Here is a 16,834-nt window from a genome sequence, read left to right on the forward strand (position 1 = left end):
GACAATGGAGAATCAGTTGATGTGCACTTGGATTTTCAGAAGGCCTTTGACAAGGAGCCACACATGAGGCTGCTTAACAAGTACGAGCCTATGATATTACAGGAAAGATTCTAACAAGGATAAAGCAGTGGCTGATTAGCAGGAGGCAAAGAGTGGGAATAAAGGGAGCCTTTTCTGGTCGGCTGTCAGTGACTAACGATGTTCCACAGGGGTCTATGTTGGGGCTGCTTTTTATTGCGTTACATGTCAATGATTTAGATGATGGAATTGATGGCTTTGTTGCAAAGTTTGCAGACAATATGAAGATGAGGGAAGGGGCAGATCATTTTAAAGAAGTAGAGAGGCTACAGAAAGACTTGGATTAGGAGAATGGGCACAGAAATGGCAGATGGAATACAGTGTCGAGAAGTGTATGGTCATGCACTTTGGTAGAGGAAATGAAAGGGTTGTCTATTTTCTAAATGGACAGAAGATTTAAAAAAAAAATCTGAGGTGCAAAGAGACTTGGGAGTCCTTGTGCAGGATTCCTTAAAGATTAGTTTGCAGGTTGAGTCTGGTGAGGAAGGCAAATGAAATGAATGCTAACATCGCAAGAAGTACTGGGGACTCACTTGGAGTATTGTGAGCAGTTTTTGGCCCCTTGTCTTAGATAGGATGTGCTGAAACTGGGGAGGGTTCAAAGGAGATTCACAAAAACTGATTCCAGGATTGAATGGCTTGTCATATGAAGAGTGTTTGATGGCTCTGGGCCTGCATTCACTGGAATTCAGAAGAATGAGGGGTGACCTCATTGAAACCTATCAAATGTTGAAAGGCCTTTATAGAGTTGATGTGGGGAGGCTGTTTCCTATGGTGGGAGGGTCTAAGACGAAAGGACACAGCCTCAGAATAGTGGCGCATCCTTTTAGAATGGAGATGAGGAGGAACAACTTTAGCTAGAGAGTGGTGAACCTGTGGAATTCTTTGCCACAGGCAGCTATGGAGGCCAAGTCTTTGTGTATTTAAGGCAGAGGCTGAGAGATTCCTGACTGGCCTGGGCATGAAGTGATACAGGGAGAAGGCAGGAGATCACGGCTGAGAGGAATGGCAGAGCAGACTCCATGGACTAAAATGGCCTTTTAGTCTTATGATCTTGTGCTCCTATTTTCTGCTTCTAAAGATAATTCATTATCTGTAATGATAGGTTGATCTGAAAAGGACATCAACATCTCATTATTCTTGCCTGTTTGATCTAATTGTAACTAAGTTAAGGGCAACTGTGGCAGGTCTAACTCCATCAGGTATGGACGGTAAATGCTGGACTTGTCAGCAACCTCTTGCCCCAAGAACGAAGGAAATGAATGGCCAGCACTGTCTCTTGGCCAGCACAAGTCAAGATTGTTTATGGTCCTTCTTCAGCGCATGAGTGTGAGGGAGAAGGAAAATATTGTTACTCCAGATCCAATGCAGCGTATGAACCAATAAGCATAAAAAATCCAAGGCAACACACACAAATGCTGGAGGAACTCAGCAGGTCAGGCAACGTCTATGGAAATGAATCAACTCTCTGACGTTTCAGGCCCAGACCCTTCATCGGGACTGGGAGGGAAGGGGGAAGGTGCCAGAGTAAAACGTGGGGGGAGGGGAAGGAGACTAGCTGGAAGGTGATGGGTGGAGCCAGGTGGGTAGGGAAAGGTCAAGGGCCGGAGAAGGAGGAATGTGGTCAGAGAGGAGCGTGGATCATGCTGGAGGGGGAAGGAGGAGTGGACTCGGGGGTGGGGGGGGGAGTAAATAGGCAGATGAGAGGAAATGAAAGCTCAGTGGGGAGTAGAGAATTTAAAAATAAATAAAAGCAATCCTATAAAACACAATGTACAAGTAACTATTGAGTATGGCCTTGTATTCATAGCCAGTACACAGAGTGCGTGGGGGGGGGGGGGTTGGAATGGAGGGTGCTGAGGGGCCGAGGAGAGGAGTGAATGTAGTGGTGAAGGTGGTGATCAGCACTAGGTTACTTTTGAGTCTAGTGGTCCTGTTGTGGATGCTGTGCAACCTCTTTCCCCGATGGGAGTGGGAGAAACGCTCTAAGCAGAGTGAGTGGGATCCTTTATGACGGTGTTTGCCTTTTCCCGGCACCTTTCCGTAGAAGTTTTTTTGGTGGTAGGCTGGTGCCGGTGATGCGTTGGACACCTAATCAGTAAGTGGGCCCGACTGATCGCTGTCTCCATATGATCTGTGTCCTCAGCTGCCCAGAAATCGCCGGTTGCCGGGGAGGGCGAGCACGTCGTCAGCATTACTGACCATGAAAAGGAGATGGCGAAGCTGAAGCTGGAGCTTGAGGAGAGCAGACAAATCATTCAGCAACAGCAGCAGGTTCTCCAGGTACCTCCCCTGGGTCAAGCAGATGCGCCGCGCTTCCAGCACGTACCTCCCATGCAGGACCTCAACTCACTAACCCGCCCGCGTTTGGAATGTGGAAGGGAGCTGGCTCAGTCACAGGGAGAAAGTACCAACTGCCTACAGAGAGTGGCACAAATCGGTGATCACTGTCACTGTAAGACCATTGCGTTTTTTGCCATGTTACCGTGCCAACCTCTCGTGTCCAGTTTTGCTCACCTGAAAACAAGATTGAAAGAGCACAGAGAAAATCTACGAGGATGTTACCGGGTCTGGAGGACCTGAGTTATAAGGAAAGGTTGAATAGGCTAGGATTTTATTCCTGGGAACAAAAGGTAGAGGGGAGATTTGATAGGGGTATACAGGACTTTGAGGGGTATAGACAGGGTAAATGCAAGCAGGCATTCCCCACTAAGGTTGGGTTGGAATACAACCAGAGGTTAAGGGTGAAAAGTTGAAGGGGAACATGAGGGGAAACTTCTTCACTCAGAGGGTCATGAGAGTGTGGAATGTGCATGCAAGCTCGATTTCAACATTTAAGAGAAATTTGGATGGGTACATGGATGGTAGGGGCATGGAGGGCTATGGTCCCAGTGCAGATTGATGCGGAGTAGGCAGTTTAAATGGTTCGGCATGGACTAGATGGGCTGAAGGGCCTGTTTATGCTGTATTTTCCTACGACAGTAAGACCCTATGACACCGAAACGCATCCCCTGGGTCCGTGCATCTGTGACAACGCAAAGCTCAACAGCACCCAGTATCAGTCGGCCACATTTCGCCCACCACTCCAAAACCAGTCCACAATAGCTCTGGTATGTGCACTCTTTAGAATGCACTGTGGTTACCTGCCTCTGGCGCTGGTTGTGCTGGGCAGATATCTGGTTCTGTGGACTGCTGTAGACCCTGTAGTACTCGGGGCTGTCCAAACCACAGCAGGCTGCTTGAGAGTGGCCATCCATTCCCTCCAGCTTGCCCACACAGCGTCTGCGGTGTGTGCCGCCTACAAATACACGAGGGTCGCCTCAACCGGACGTCCCGCGCCTGCAGTCCTCCCCTCAGAGAAGCAGCACGGTACAGCTGCCTCCCCGGATCAGCGGCCCAGGTCCGTCCCTGTCCTCGGGCGCCCTCGGCTATGCATGCTCACCCTGACCTCCTGTGTCTCCTCCAGATTCTCCGGTTTCTTTCCAGCTCCTTCAGCTGTCCAGCTTGATAGGTCAACTGGCTGCTGCAGATTGTCCCTGGCGTGTGGTGAGTGGTGGAAGCTCAGAGTCAGATTCATTGTCACTGACATACCGCATGGTGTTAAATCGATTGTTTTGGGCGCATCCTTTTTTTAAAATGGATTGTACATACAGTGCAATACATTTTTTTTTAAACTATATAAATGTAGCAAAAATTGAGATATTCATGGGTTAGTGGTCCATTCAGGAATCTGATGGCGGAAGGATTCCCAGAAGTTTTTCCTAAAGTGATGAGTGTGTCTCTTTGGGCTCCTGTAGCACCTCCCTGATGGAGGCAAGAAGAAGAGGGAGGGGGTACAGGAGCCTGAAGGGGAGGGTCCCAAATGATGGATGATACTACCTTGATGGGAATTTGGGAATAATAGGATAAATTAGTAGGAATGAGGGGGTGGAATGGGATTGATTTGTCACCTGGCAGGGATCTGATCGGCCATTTGCTGGGCTCCAAAATTGCAAGGAGATGTGAAACTTCCCCAAATTCCTTCAGTCACAAGCCAAACTGAGCTGGACGTCTATCGGTTACCTCGTCTCTATTAGATAGAAGCAGTGTGGAATGTCCTTCCGTGAAGAGACGGTGGGAGCCCATTCACCCACACGGACAGCAGCAGTTCACTGCTGTGCTCCTGAGCACAAGAGTAGCTTGTTACAATCGTGGCATCGTAGTGGTTGGCGTAACGCTATTACCGTGCTAGTAACACAGATTGTGTTCCCGCTGCTGTCTGTAAGTGGGTTTTCCCCATGACCACATGGGTGTCCTCGAGTGCTCCAATTTGTTTTCCCTTCCCCACATTCCAAAAGTGTACCAGTTAGTCGGTTAATTGGTCAGGTGTGTGTACTTGAGCGATGCTGGCTCATTGGGCCAGAATGGCCTCTTGCCATGCTGTAAATCTAAGTAAATTGGACACTTGGTGGTGGTTTCAGGTGCCAATGGCTTGATGGAGAGGTTTGGGTGAATATCTCGAGTTCTTTAAATGCAGCTGTGTGGGGAACGTTTGAACTCCTGGAGAACGAGGATTTCAGGCAACCCTCTCTGGCGGGGATCTCCCCTTCCGCGTGAGAGATCTTTAAATGTGAGAGTGGGTTGGGAGCTCTTACATATCCCATCTGGAAATGGTTTTAAATCTTAGGACCAGCTGGCCATCAAGAGGGAAGATCTGGCCCAGGGCCCGGATTTGCTAGAAGAAATGGAGTGGTTTAACAAGGAACAGCAGCTGTTTGAGGAGCAGAAGGAGAATTTTAAGGTGGAGCGGGAAAAGTTCACAGAGGCAGCGATTCGACTGGGTTACGAGGTAAGTGGTAAACTGGTCCTGTGTTCCCACAGCTGAACGGAGCTCCTAAAGGAACCTGTGGGATATCTGCAGAAGGTTTGAGAAGCCGGGTCTCTCTGCACAACCTGTGACTCTTGCACTTGTTTTCTTTTGTTGGGATAGAGAAAATTGTTCGAGCAGGAATGTGCACAATTCAGAAAGGAGCAGTTCCTTAACCTGACCCCATTTCGGGAGTTCAGGACAAAGCCCAGCCAGAGGTTACGGACTCCCCGTGCAATGACTAGTGAGTGTATTTCTCTTTATCTTCACCCAACGCAATGACTTCACCTATGACCTGCTAGTTTGTCCTCCTTCCCCCTCCTCCCACCACCTTATTCTGTCATCATCCCCCTTCCTTTCCAGACCTGATGAAGGGTCTCCAGCTGGAACCATCAACTCTTTACTCTTCTCCATAGATGCTGCCCGACCTGCAGAGTTTCTGCACCATCAGTACGTGATGTTTCTCATCCAGATTGTCAGACCAGGGATGGAGTGTTTAATTAGGCCAAAGTGGATCCTTCTCTCAATTAGGTCATAGTTTAACTCGGCCAACATGGACCCTTTTGTTTCTCCTGATTAAGTCAAGATAGTGTGCAAAGAATACTGATTAAAGGTCAGCTTATTGGACAGCAATGCCTTGTCCCTTGCACAGTATCTGCTGCTGTGCTTAAAAAGCTGAGTTTATCAATAAAACCTTTGGGGCTTGGAAGCGAATATTCATTACACACTGACACCAAGAGGAAAAAATTCTTGGGGCTTCAAGGTGGAATGGTGTGATTAGCAAGGAAGTCAAAGGTTAATTGGGGAAGGCAAGAGACTGAGTTGAGGGAGAAAATAAATCAACCATGATAGAATGGTAGAGCAGAGCTGATAGGCCAAGTAGCCTAATTCTGTTCCTATGTCTTGTGGTCCATCGGTGGAGCATAGACTCGTAAATCCCACTCTCCAGGAACTTTCTATTGTGATGTCAAGGTGTTGGAGACTGATTAGTGACCTTCCTTATTGTATACTTGCATCCTGTGTGAGTTTGCTAATGAACCGTTGCCTCACATTCCCAGGCCCTGACCAAGGAAAGGTATCTCTGCTTCCAACCAGACACAGGATGGGTACGTGGACCATGCATTCACGGCATCCATTACGTACCCCGAGCCCACCAGCCAAAGATACAAGCTCCCGGAGGTATTCCCTGCCAACAGCCCATGACTTGTACAAAGCTTTGGGGATGACTCCAGAACAAAGGTGAGTGTTAATATTCGTTAATTGATACTGTCCAGAACTTCACATTATCACCCCCTTGTTTACCTGTACAGAGGTACCTAGGGATACAGGTCCATAGCTCCTTCAAAGTACGGTACAGTAGTCAGAGTTGTAAAGGCCACCCGCAGAATGAAAATTGTGTTGTGGCAACAGTACAGTGCAATACATAAATTACAATAAGATACAAACTAAATAATGCCAAGTATCAGTAATGAGGTGGTGTTCAAGGGCTGATGGACTGTTCAGAAATCTGATGCCGAAGGGAAGGAGCTGTTCCTAAACACCGAGAGTACCTCCTCCCTGATGATCTGTTTTCATTACACCACGTCCCGGATGGTGAGGATCGTTTTGAAGAATGCTGCCTTTTGAAGATGTCCCGATGGTGGGAGGCTTGAGCCTGCGATGAGTCGTCGACTCTCTGAAGCCTCTTTCAATCCTGTGCTTTGGAACTTCCGTACCAGGCGGTGTTGCAACCAGTCACAATGCTCTCTGCCTTTCTTTCCTTCATTAATCTTTTTATTGATTTAAAAGGAACAGAAATACAAATGAGAATTATCTCGAAAATAAATATATATATATATATCAATACAAACCAAGATGAGATAAACGTTATCAAATTCATACATAGTGTTAAGCCAGTATATAACATATAATAAAAAAGAAAACAGCAATTCTCCTCTTACCAGTTCATAAAGGGGAAAGAAAAAACTTTGAATTTAAAATGAAGGAAAAAAAAACCCCACAACACTATACAGGAAAAGAAGGGACTGGGCAGTCCATCCTGAGGATACGACCAAAAAAAAAGAAAGACTTTCTGATCAAATCTAAAACTTCAGGAAAAAAAAATTGGAAGAGTAATAAATCAAATTAAACGAAAATATTGAGTAAAAGGTCGCTCTCTCTGCCATACATCTGTTGAAATTGGTAAGCGCTTTGGGTGACATACCAAATCTCAACTCCTGGTGAACCAATTTCTGTAGCCTTTTCCATTCCTTGGCATTGGTGATTCCGAATAGGTCTGTGATACAACTAGTTAAAATGCTCTCCACTGTGAACCCATGGTGACATGCTGAATCTACAAAATCAATGAATCTAAGAAAGTAGTGCCATTGTGCCTTCCTTCTGATGACACATGTGTATTGGTCCAAGTCGGATTTTCTTATGTGATGCTAAGAAATTCATAGCCCCTGCCCCTTTCCACCTCAGATTTCCCTAATAAAGACTGGTTCATGGACCTCTGGCTCCTTCCTCCTGTACTTGATAATCAGCTCTTTGGTTTTGCAAGGTTTTCAGTATTTTTGGGTGCATCTTGGAGCTGATGTACTGACTGCATTTGTGTGCATGATGGCTAGCACACAAATATCCTCAGAATATTAACTTTGCTCAATAAGTAGTCTTGATCTAATCATTTTTAAGGGCTCTTTTCTCATTGATCTGAAATTATGTGCAGAAAGAGCGTAGCATATCCAATCAGTTTAACTTGATTCTATTTTGTGGACCTTTCAATGTGCCTGCTGCTGACTTTTGACTCCTCGTACTTCTCACAGCCTCAGGAAAGCAACTGTTGCGCGACTTAAAAGATCCTGCAGCGCGAGACTCAGACTGCCTCTCCGGCGAGATTCAGCAACCCAAACGAGGAATGATTTGGTGTGGATTAGAAGTGCCCTGCTTCTGAATGAACCTGATGATTCCCTGTACGTCGGGGATTTGCACACACCAGTCTAATAGTCTCACGACTTGTATGAGATTTAAATCGAGAAGCAGATGAAATGAAATCATCTGCCACTCAGTGCCTGATTGTATTCCTTGCCTTGCTGGTACAATATGATTAAATTTCTGATTGTTTTTAGGGTGTGCTAACCTGTAACAGAGTACTTTGAAGCAAATTAAATACACTAATTCATTGCAAAGTTTAAGAATGGCAAAACAAGACTGAACTCACTCATTCCCAGGATTATTGTATTAAAGTTGGAGATGTGATGCCCATCTATTTGGGCTTTTGATGTACAAATATTTAAATTGTCCCCAGTTCATGTACAGTCAGCAGACATTCTTGAACCTGGAGATTTACATGCAGGAGTAAGCTGATGCTCAGGACTCTGTACTATCAGTGTTGACAAGCATGCAAAAATGTTTTAATAAACTTTCTTTTAACAATACAGTGGCCTTTTATAGATTTGAACAGCATGCAATTGAAGTGAGTTAATATAGTCAGATAGCAAGAGACCTTATTGTATCTTTGGAATATTAAAACTCAGGCATTAACTTCCCTTGATCTCACTAATTAACCTGGTTAACCATTGATTATTTCTGGTAATTCCTTAATTTGATACTTTCCCAGTAATTTTGTTTCCTCCTCTTTCCCCGATTCTATACCCGAGTTGAGCATCTACATCTGCCTATCGCCTCTCCCTGTTGTCCCTCCTCCTTCGCTTTCTCCCATGGTCCACTCTCCCCTCCCATCAGATTGCTTCTTCTCTAGCCCCTTACTCCCACTGTCACCTCCCACCTTCTTGCTTCATTCTCCCCACCCACCCACCCACCCACCCACCCAGCTTCACCTATCACCTTCTGGCTTGTCTTCCTTCCCTTCCCCCACTTTTATATTCTGACATCTTTTTCTTCTTTCTCAGTCCTGATGAAGCACGTCAGCCTGAAATAGCAGCTGCTGTTGCTTTTTCATAGATGCTGCATGACCTGTTGACCATTGTGTGTGTGTGTCTTTTTAGTTAATTAAACTTGATTTGATTTATCATTCAAACCAATGGATACAGATACACTGGGGCCAAGGTGCATAACACACACTCAAAATGGTTGAGAGAAGCACATCACTATGCAAGAAAACGTCTGTATGATCCAAGTTCCTTAGTGACATGCAAATTGATGGTACAGCTCCTGGCAATTCAAGCTGTCATTCTACCAGTTAAAACACTGGAGGGCAGCACTGATGGGAGAAGCCAGCTCCCAGATGAGCAGACTTCATGCCGCACTGTCTCCAATGTCCTCTCACCTGGACTGCAGCAGCAGGCAAGCTCACAACTTGAGGCCAAATCCTTGCTAGAGCTGAGGCCATGCTGCTGTCTTGTCACCTGTCTCACAACAGGCTGGAGGAACTCAGCAGGTCGGGCAGCATCCGTGGAAACGATCAGTCAACTTTTCGGGCCAGAACCCCTTGTCAGGACATCAACGTTCTGGCCCGAAAGTTTAAACTGATTTGACTATTTACCTATTTACTATGCCTCCCATCATCTCTCACTGCATCACTATCTGGCATGGAGACACCGATGCACCATATCAGAAAACGTTTGTAGAGGGTTATAGATTCAGCCGGCTCCATCATGGGCACTAGCCTCCCCAGCACAGAGGACATCTTCAAACGATGATGCCTCAAAAATGTGGCATCTATTGCCCAGGACATGCCTTCTTCTCATTGCCACATACAGGAACTTGGAGCCTTGCACTCAGTGTTTCAGGAGCAACTTCCTCCCCTCCACCAGCAGATGTCTGAATGGACAATGAACACCATCTCTCGAGTTTGCTCTTTTTGCACTCATTTGTTTTATCTGCTATTGTAACTTGTGGTACTTTTTATGTACTGCACTGAGCTGCTGCTGCAAAACAACACATTTCAGAATAAAACCACCAGAGATTCTGCAAATGCTGGAAATCTAGAGCAACACACACAAAACGCTGAAGGGACTCAGCAGATCAGGCAGCATCTATTGTGGGCAATAAACAGATAAAGTTTCAAGCCAAGAACCATTTCATGACGTGTCAGTGATAACGCATCAGATTCCGACTTCTACCAGGTCGCCCCTGAACACCGGTTGCTCCAGGGGCAAATGAGCCCAGCCTGTACAATAAGTGACTCTCGGTAGCCGCGAGTCGAACAGGGCACCGTGCTCCATTTAGTAGCACAACCTAGCCAGCAGCTTTCACACAAGATACTGAGTATAGACGATGGGCAACCAGGAGCGGTGTGAAGTTGGACACGAGCAGCAGCAATTCAGATAACTACAGTTCCAACAGGAGGTGGGGCCGGTAGGAAATGGATGGTGCTGAAGTAGATGAAACTTTGACAGCAAATTAGCAGCATAGGACCAGAGAGAAGTCACGGAGATGGAAATGGCAGTATCTCACTCTTTTTGCACTACGTATCTAACTATATATAATCTTCTAGCAATATATAGTATTTTAATGTATTGCATGATACTGCTGCCGCAAACAGCAAATTTCACAGTATATGGCAGTGATAGTAAATCTGATTCTGATTTGCTGTCAGTCATTTAGAGTGACATTAGGCAAGAATTTGGAAGAGGGTCTACAGATCTGAACTAATGGAGTAACTTATTTCCGTAGAACAACTTGGAACATTCCAAAGCTCCTCACTGCCGGTGAATTACCTCAGCTAATGAATTTATTCCCAGTAAGTTCACACACACAAAAAAAAGAAATTTTGCAGTTGCTGTAAATCCAAAGTAACACACAGAAAACTCTGGGGGCTCTCATCAGGTCAAGAAGCATCTATGGAAATGAGGTAGCCGTCAACATTTTGGGCCGAGACCCTTCATCAGGACTGGTGGGGGTGGCGGGGGGGGGGGGGATGGAAGATGCCTGAATAAAAAGGTAGGGGGAGGGGAAAAAGCTGGGTGGAAGGTGATGGGTGAGTCCAGCTGGGTGGGAAAGGACAGGGGCTGGAGAAGAAAGAGTCTGATAGGAGAGGAGAGTGGGCATAGGAGAATGGGAAGGAGGAGGGCACCCAGGGTCCCACAAGATAAAACTGATTTTAAAAATAAATCCTCCAGATGGGTTTGGAAGCCTGTATGCCTCAATGAACCAGAGTGTTAGTCGGGATCTTAGAGGTCAGACTAACAGTGTTCCACTGGTCCCCCAGGTTTAAGGGTTCTTCTCAGGACTAACGATCCCAACAGCAATGAAGAATCCTTCTTCATCTGAGTGGCACGGTATGACTAAACACAGACCTCCATTTCTGCCCGAAAAGCCAGCGGCGTCACGGGCAGAAGTGGTAAATTTTTAAAAAGTTTAATGGTGCACTTTGAGATCGAGCTGGGGATCAGTCTTCCCATTGATTTAACGTCTCATCCATAATGGCTGATGTAGAAGGGCCAGTTTGAGTCCTGCCCAGCAGCTGTCCCACAAAGCGAATTCTACAAACCTGTGAAGGCGAGAGTTCACTCGGGTTGCTACAGCAGTGATTCATTGAGTGCTCTTGAGGAGTTACAAGAAGATGCTATGCAAACGAAAGACTTTTGTTTTTACCGCTGGTGACAGTTTGAGTTTATTATGATGTCAAAACGGAGCAATGAACCGAACTTCCACACATCCCTCCCGCCAGGGGGGTCAGCTGACTCGTGTAGCGTTCTGCGAATCACGTGAGTGTCACATGACTCGAAGCGATGGCTGCGGCCGGCGGTTCGCTCCTGTGCCTCTGCTTCATTCTCCTCCGTCCTGGGGTATTTGGAGATGAGAACTCGGCCCCAAAATGTGGTTACCAGGTGAGTGGTGACCCGTCCCGGACGGGGATTCCTCCTGTTCATTGACCATGCCGTGTTAGCGATTTCACTGAAAGTCGCTCGGGTGTGGGGAATGAACTACAAAATAAATCTGGGAATGCAAAGCAGTAGCAGCGTGTTAAAGGATAAAGTGTATAACGAGTGTGTGACAGCGCGCCGTCTTTATAATAGCAATGGGAGGGAAAGTGTTTTGCTCAAACTTAACTCAAATCTTTCTTGTTCAGAAAGGTCATTACGTTAACTCACGATGCATGTTTCAACGGTACGTTTTCGCGGGTTGATCCCAGTTTAGGAAAGTTAAACTTCTGTGATTTCTGAGTCTGTACCTCTGTTGTTCTGTAATCTCCAACTCTTGTGACCCTTTGATTGCTGGAGCAACACACGCAAAATGCTGGAGGAACTCAGCGGGTCAAGCAGCGTCTACGGAAATGAATGATTAGTCAACATTTCAGGCTGAGATCCTTCAACAGGACTCGAAAGGAAGGGGAAGAAGCCGAAATAAGAAGTTGGGCGGGGGAAGAGTTCAAGCTAGCAGGTTCCGACTCTGAACTCTCGCTCTGGTGTGGGTTTTATTGATTTATTACTGGTTGAAGGGTGAATAAGTGACCGGAGAGCTGGAGCACAATCCCCAAGGTTTTCTTAGATACTGTAATTCCTCCCGGTAGGATTTGGTTACGTTTTCTTAGACAAAGCAGGTCAGGACGCACAGCAACTGGTAAGGAGAACATCCAGGTGCAAATCCCTCCAGAGATTCTGCTGGTGCTGGAAATCCGGAGTAACGCGCACCCAATGCGGGAGGAGCTCAGTGGTGCAGTACATAATTCTTTCAAGTGACAAGACAGATAGACGGGGTGGTGGGGGCCTGCGGCACACTTGCTTTCGTCCTTCTCAATACTGAATGCAAGAGTAGGGAGGTCGTTTTACTGACCTGCAGGACACTTGTAAAATCACATTCGGAGTACAGTGTGTCATTAAGCCCGGGAGTGCCCAAAAGGGGTCTTCACGCTGCTGTTACCGGGTCTGGGGGGGCTTCAATCATAAGAAGAGGCTGGAGTGTGGGTCGCTGAGGGGCACGGCCGCGCTGCGACTGAAATGCCCCCGTGGACGTAGCCTTTGTGGCTGCGCAGCTGGAGTTTTATTTAATTTTTAAATTGTTAATATAGTTTTAAATCATATTGTAATTTTGAAACCTATGTTAATATAATTGTGAAATACCTTGTAATTGATTGTGTTAATATAATCCATAAATGTTTTAAATAATAAACATACCACAACTTTTAAAATATTTTTACAGCTTCAACGTATTTACATTGTCGGTGCTTCAAGTTACAACACTGTTACAAATTATAACAATAAACACAGAATGGAAGTCAGTAGCTCATTGTTAATAAACCACCAGTCCCCTAAACAGCGACACTGTCTAGTAAACACACATCAAAGTTGCTGGTGAACGCAGCAGGCCAGGCAGCATCTGTAGGAAGAGGTGCAGTCGACGTTTCAGGCCGAGACCCTTCGTCAGGACAAACTGAAGGAAGAATGAGTAAGGGATTTGAAAGTTGGAGGGGGAGGGGGAGATCCAAAATGACAGGAGAAGACAGGAGGGGGAGGGATGGAGCCAAGAGCTGGACAGGTGATAGGCAAAAGGGGATACGAGAGGATCATGGGACAGGAGGTCCGGGAAGAAAGACAAGGGGTGGGGGGCACCCAGAGGATGGGCAAGAGGTATATTCAGAGGGACAGAGGGAGAAAAAGGAGAGTGAGAGAAAGAATGTGTGTATAAAAATAAGTAACAGATGGGGTACGAGGGGGAGGTGGGACCTTAGCAGAAGTTAGAGAAGTCGATGTTCATGCCATCAGGTTGGAGGCTACCCAGACGGAATATAAGGTGTTGTTCCTCCAACCTGAGTGTGGCTTCATCTTTACAGTAGAGGAGGCCATGGATAGACATGTCAGAATGGGAATGGGATGTGGAATTAAAATGTGTGGCCACTGGGAGATCCTGCTTTCTCTGGCGGACAGAGCGTAGATGTTCAGCAAAGCTGTCTCCCAGTCTGTGTTGGGTCTCGCCAATATATAAAAGGCCACATCGGGAGCACCGGACGCAGTATATCACCCCAGCCGACTCACAGGTGAAGTGTTGCCTCACCTGGAAAGACTGTTTGGGGCCCTGAATGGTGGTAAGGGAGGAAGTGTAAGGGCATGTGTAGCACTTGTTCCGCTTACACAGACATCTACGCTCTGTCCGCCAGAGAAAGCAGGATCTCCCAGTGGCTACACATTTTAATTCCACATCCCATTCCCATTCTGACATGTCTATCCATGGCCTCCTCTACTGTAAAGATGAAGCCACACTCAGGTTGGAGGAACAACACCTTATATTCCGTCTGGGTAGCCTCCAACCTGATGGCATGAACATCGACTTCTCTAACTTCTGCTAAGGCCCCACCTCCCCCTCGTACCCCATCTGTTACTTATTTTTATACACACATTCTTTCTCTCACTCTCCTTTTTCTCCCTCTGTCCCTCTGAATATACCCCTTGCCCATCCTCTGGGTCCTCCCCCCCCCCGTCTTTCTTCCCAGACCTCCTGTCCCATGATCCTCTCATATCCCCTTTGCCAATCACCTGTCCAGCTCTTGGCTCCATCCCTCCCCCTCCTGTCTTCTATCATTTTGGATCTCCCCCTCCCCCTCCAACTTTCAAATCCCTTACTCACTCTTCCTTCAGTTAGTCCTGACGAAGGGTCTCGGCCTGAAACGTCGACTGTACCTCTTCCTAGAGATGCTGCCTGGCCTGCTGCGTTCACCAGCAACTTTGATGTGTGTTGCTTGAATTTCCAGCACCTGCAGAATTCCTGTGGTTTACTGTCTAGTAAAAACATTTTTCTTTTGCGATTGTCCCTCAGGCAGTCTTGTTTTGACTGCCTGACGTCATTTATTTGTGTTTGTGATCAACTAGTGTTGACAGCAAAGGTGCATGCATTAGGATGCTTTTTAATTAGTTGCAGCTCCGCCTTCAATATCATCACCCCCTCAAAACTAATCAATAACCTCCAAGGCCTTGGCCTCAGTATCTCCTTGTGCAACTGGATCCTGGATTCCGTCATTTGTGACCCCGTCACTTTGGATCTCTATCTCCATCTGTACAGGTACACCACCGGAGCTGGAGAGGGTGAGGAACCTTAACTTCCTGGGTGTTATTAGTTTGGAGGAACTGTCCTGGGTTCAGCATGCAAGTGCAATTTCAGCAGTGTGTCTATTTCTTTAGGAGTGTATAGAGATTCAGCATAACATCTAAAACTTTGACAAACTTCTCTAGATGTGTGATGGAGAGTATATTGACTGGCTGCATCACAGCCTGGTATAGACACACCAATGCCTCTGAATGGAAAGTCCTACAAAAGGTGGTGGATGTGGGCCAGTCCATCAGGGGATAACTTCACTTGCCCCATCATTGAACTGTTCCCACAAACAGTGGCATCACTTTCAAGGCCTCTTCATCTCATGTTCTCAACATTTATTCCTTCTTTTCTAGTTTTGTATTTGCAGAGTTGTTGAGCACCCGAGACGGTGCGAACTTTCATTGATTCTGTTATGGTTACTATTCTTTAGATTTTTTGAGTATGCCCACAAGAAAATTAATCTCAGGGTTGCATATGGTGACGTACATGTACTTTGATAATAAAGTTTACTTTGAATGTTGAGTTGAAATTTGTGTTTATTTGATGTGCATATTACAAAAAAAAAGCATTTAAAGTACCGCACATGTAAAAAAAATAATTTCCTGTTCAGAGTAATGGTTGGTTCACGCAGCTGTAAAAAAATTAGAGCGAGTGTTACTGAGGGGTGACCTTGGTGGTATAGAAAAGCATGAAACACATCGATAAGGTGAATGGTCACAGTCTTTTCCTCGGGGAAGGGAACGTTATGGAGCATAAGTTTATAGTGTGTGGAGAATCCTGTGATCACAATTCTATCTCCTTTACTATAGCATCGGAGAGGGATAGGAACAGACAAGTTAGAAAAGCATTTAATTAGAGTAAGGGGAAATATGAAGCTATCAGGAAGGAACTTGGAAGCATAAATTGGAAAGAGATGTTCTCAGGGAAATGTACGGCAGAAATGTGGCAAATGTTCAGGGGATATTTGCGTGATGTTCTGCATAGGTATGTTCCCAAGAGACAGGGAAAGGATGGTAGGGTACAGGAACGGTAGTGTACAAAGGCTGTTGAAAATCTAGTCAAGAAGAAAAGCTTACGAGAAGTTTAAAAAACTAGGTAATGATAGAGATTTAGAAGATTATAAAGCTAGCAGGAAGGAGTTTAAGAATGAAATTAGGAGAGTCAGAAAGGGCCATGAGAAGGCCTCGGCGAGCAGGATTAAGGAAAACCCCAAGGCATTCTACAAGTAGTGAAGAACAAGAGGATAAGCCGTGAGAGAATAGGACCAATCAAGTGTGACAGTGGAAAAGTGTGTATGGAACCAGAGGAGATAGCAGAGATACTTAATGAATACTTTGCTTCAGTATTCACTATGGAAAAGGATCCTGGTGATTGTGGGGATGACTTACAGTGGACTGAAAAGGTTGAGCATATAGACATTAAGAAAGAGGATGTTCTGGAGCTTTTGGAAAGCATCAAGTTAGGTAAGTCACTGGGACTAGATGAGATGTACCCTAGGCTACTGTGGGAGGCGAGAGAGGAGATTGCTGAGCCTCTGGCGATGATCTTTGCATCATCAGTGGGGATGGGAGAGGTTCCGGAGGATTGTAGGGTTGCAGATGTTGTTCCCTTATTTAAGAAAGGGAGTAGAGATAGCCCAGGAATTTATAGACCAGTGAGTCTTACTTCAGTGGTTGGTAAGCCTGTTGGAATGCCTGCTTCGCTGCTGCTGCTACTGTGTAATCCAGAATCTCCGGAGGGGAAGGCCCCGAGTCCTCGGCTTTGCTTGTTGCCTGACGGCCGAGGCGGGGTCGAAGTGCTCGGCAGAGGCTGGTGCTCGGAGAGGCTGTGTCGGAGGGGCTGGTCGGAGGCTCGAAGTTTTCGGATGGACTCAGAGTCTGCTGTGGTCGGGTGCTTCCAATGGTGCTGCATCGGCAAGTTGGCGGCGCTTGGAGGTTC

At 46.3% G+C, this 16,834-nt stretch overlaps 2 protein-coding genes across 2 annotated transcripts in view; both read left to right on the forward strand.

Annotated features, from left to right (window-relative positions):
• Positions 1-8,199, forward strand: part of LOC134339384 (afadin- and alpha-actinin-binding protein B-like) — a 33,255-nt gene extending 25,056 nt beyond the window's left edge. Inside the window, exons 9-13 of the mRNA XM_063035840.1 lie at positions 2,225-2,361; positions 4,745-4,906; positions 5,048-5,168; positions 5,983-6,163; positions 7,729-8,199. Of these exons, the coding sequence (XP_062891910.1) occupies positions 2,225-2,361; positions 4,745-4,906; positions 5,048-5,168; positions 5,983-6,163; positions 7,729-7,906 (779 nt within the window). The 3' untranslated portion in view covers positions 7,907-8,199. The remainder of the gene's footprint in view (positions 1-2,224; positions 2,362-4,744; positions 4,907-5,047; positions 5,169-5,982; positions 6,164-7,728) is intronic.
• Positions 8,200-11,590: 3,391 nt separating this feature from the next.
• The window catches only part of man2b1 (mannosidase, alpha, class 2B, member 1), a 61,896-nt gene continuing 56,652 nt past the window's right edge, over positions 11,591-16,834 (forward strand). Inside the window, exon 1 of the mRNA XM_063035876.1 lies at positions 11,591-11,697. Within this exon, the coding sequence (XP_062891946.1) occupies positions 11,599-11,697 (99 nt within the window). The 5' untranslated portion in view covers positions 11,591-11,598. The remainder of the gene's footprint in view (positions 11,698-16,834) is intronic.

The sequence above is a fragment of the Mobula hypostoma genome, chromosome 29, assembly GCF_963921235.1.
Source record: "Mobula hypostoma chromosome 29, sMobHyp1.1, whole genome shotgun sequence".
NCBI classification, from domain to species: domain Eukaryota; kingdom Metazoa; phylum Chordata; class Chondrichthyes; order Myliobatiformes; family Myliobatidae; genus Mobula; species Mobula hypostoma.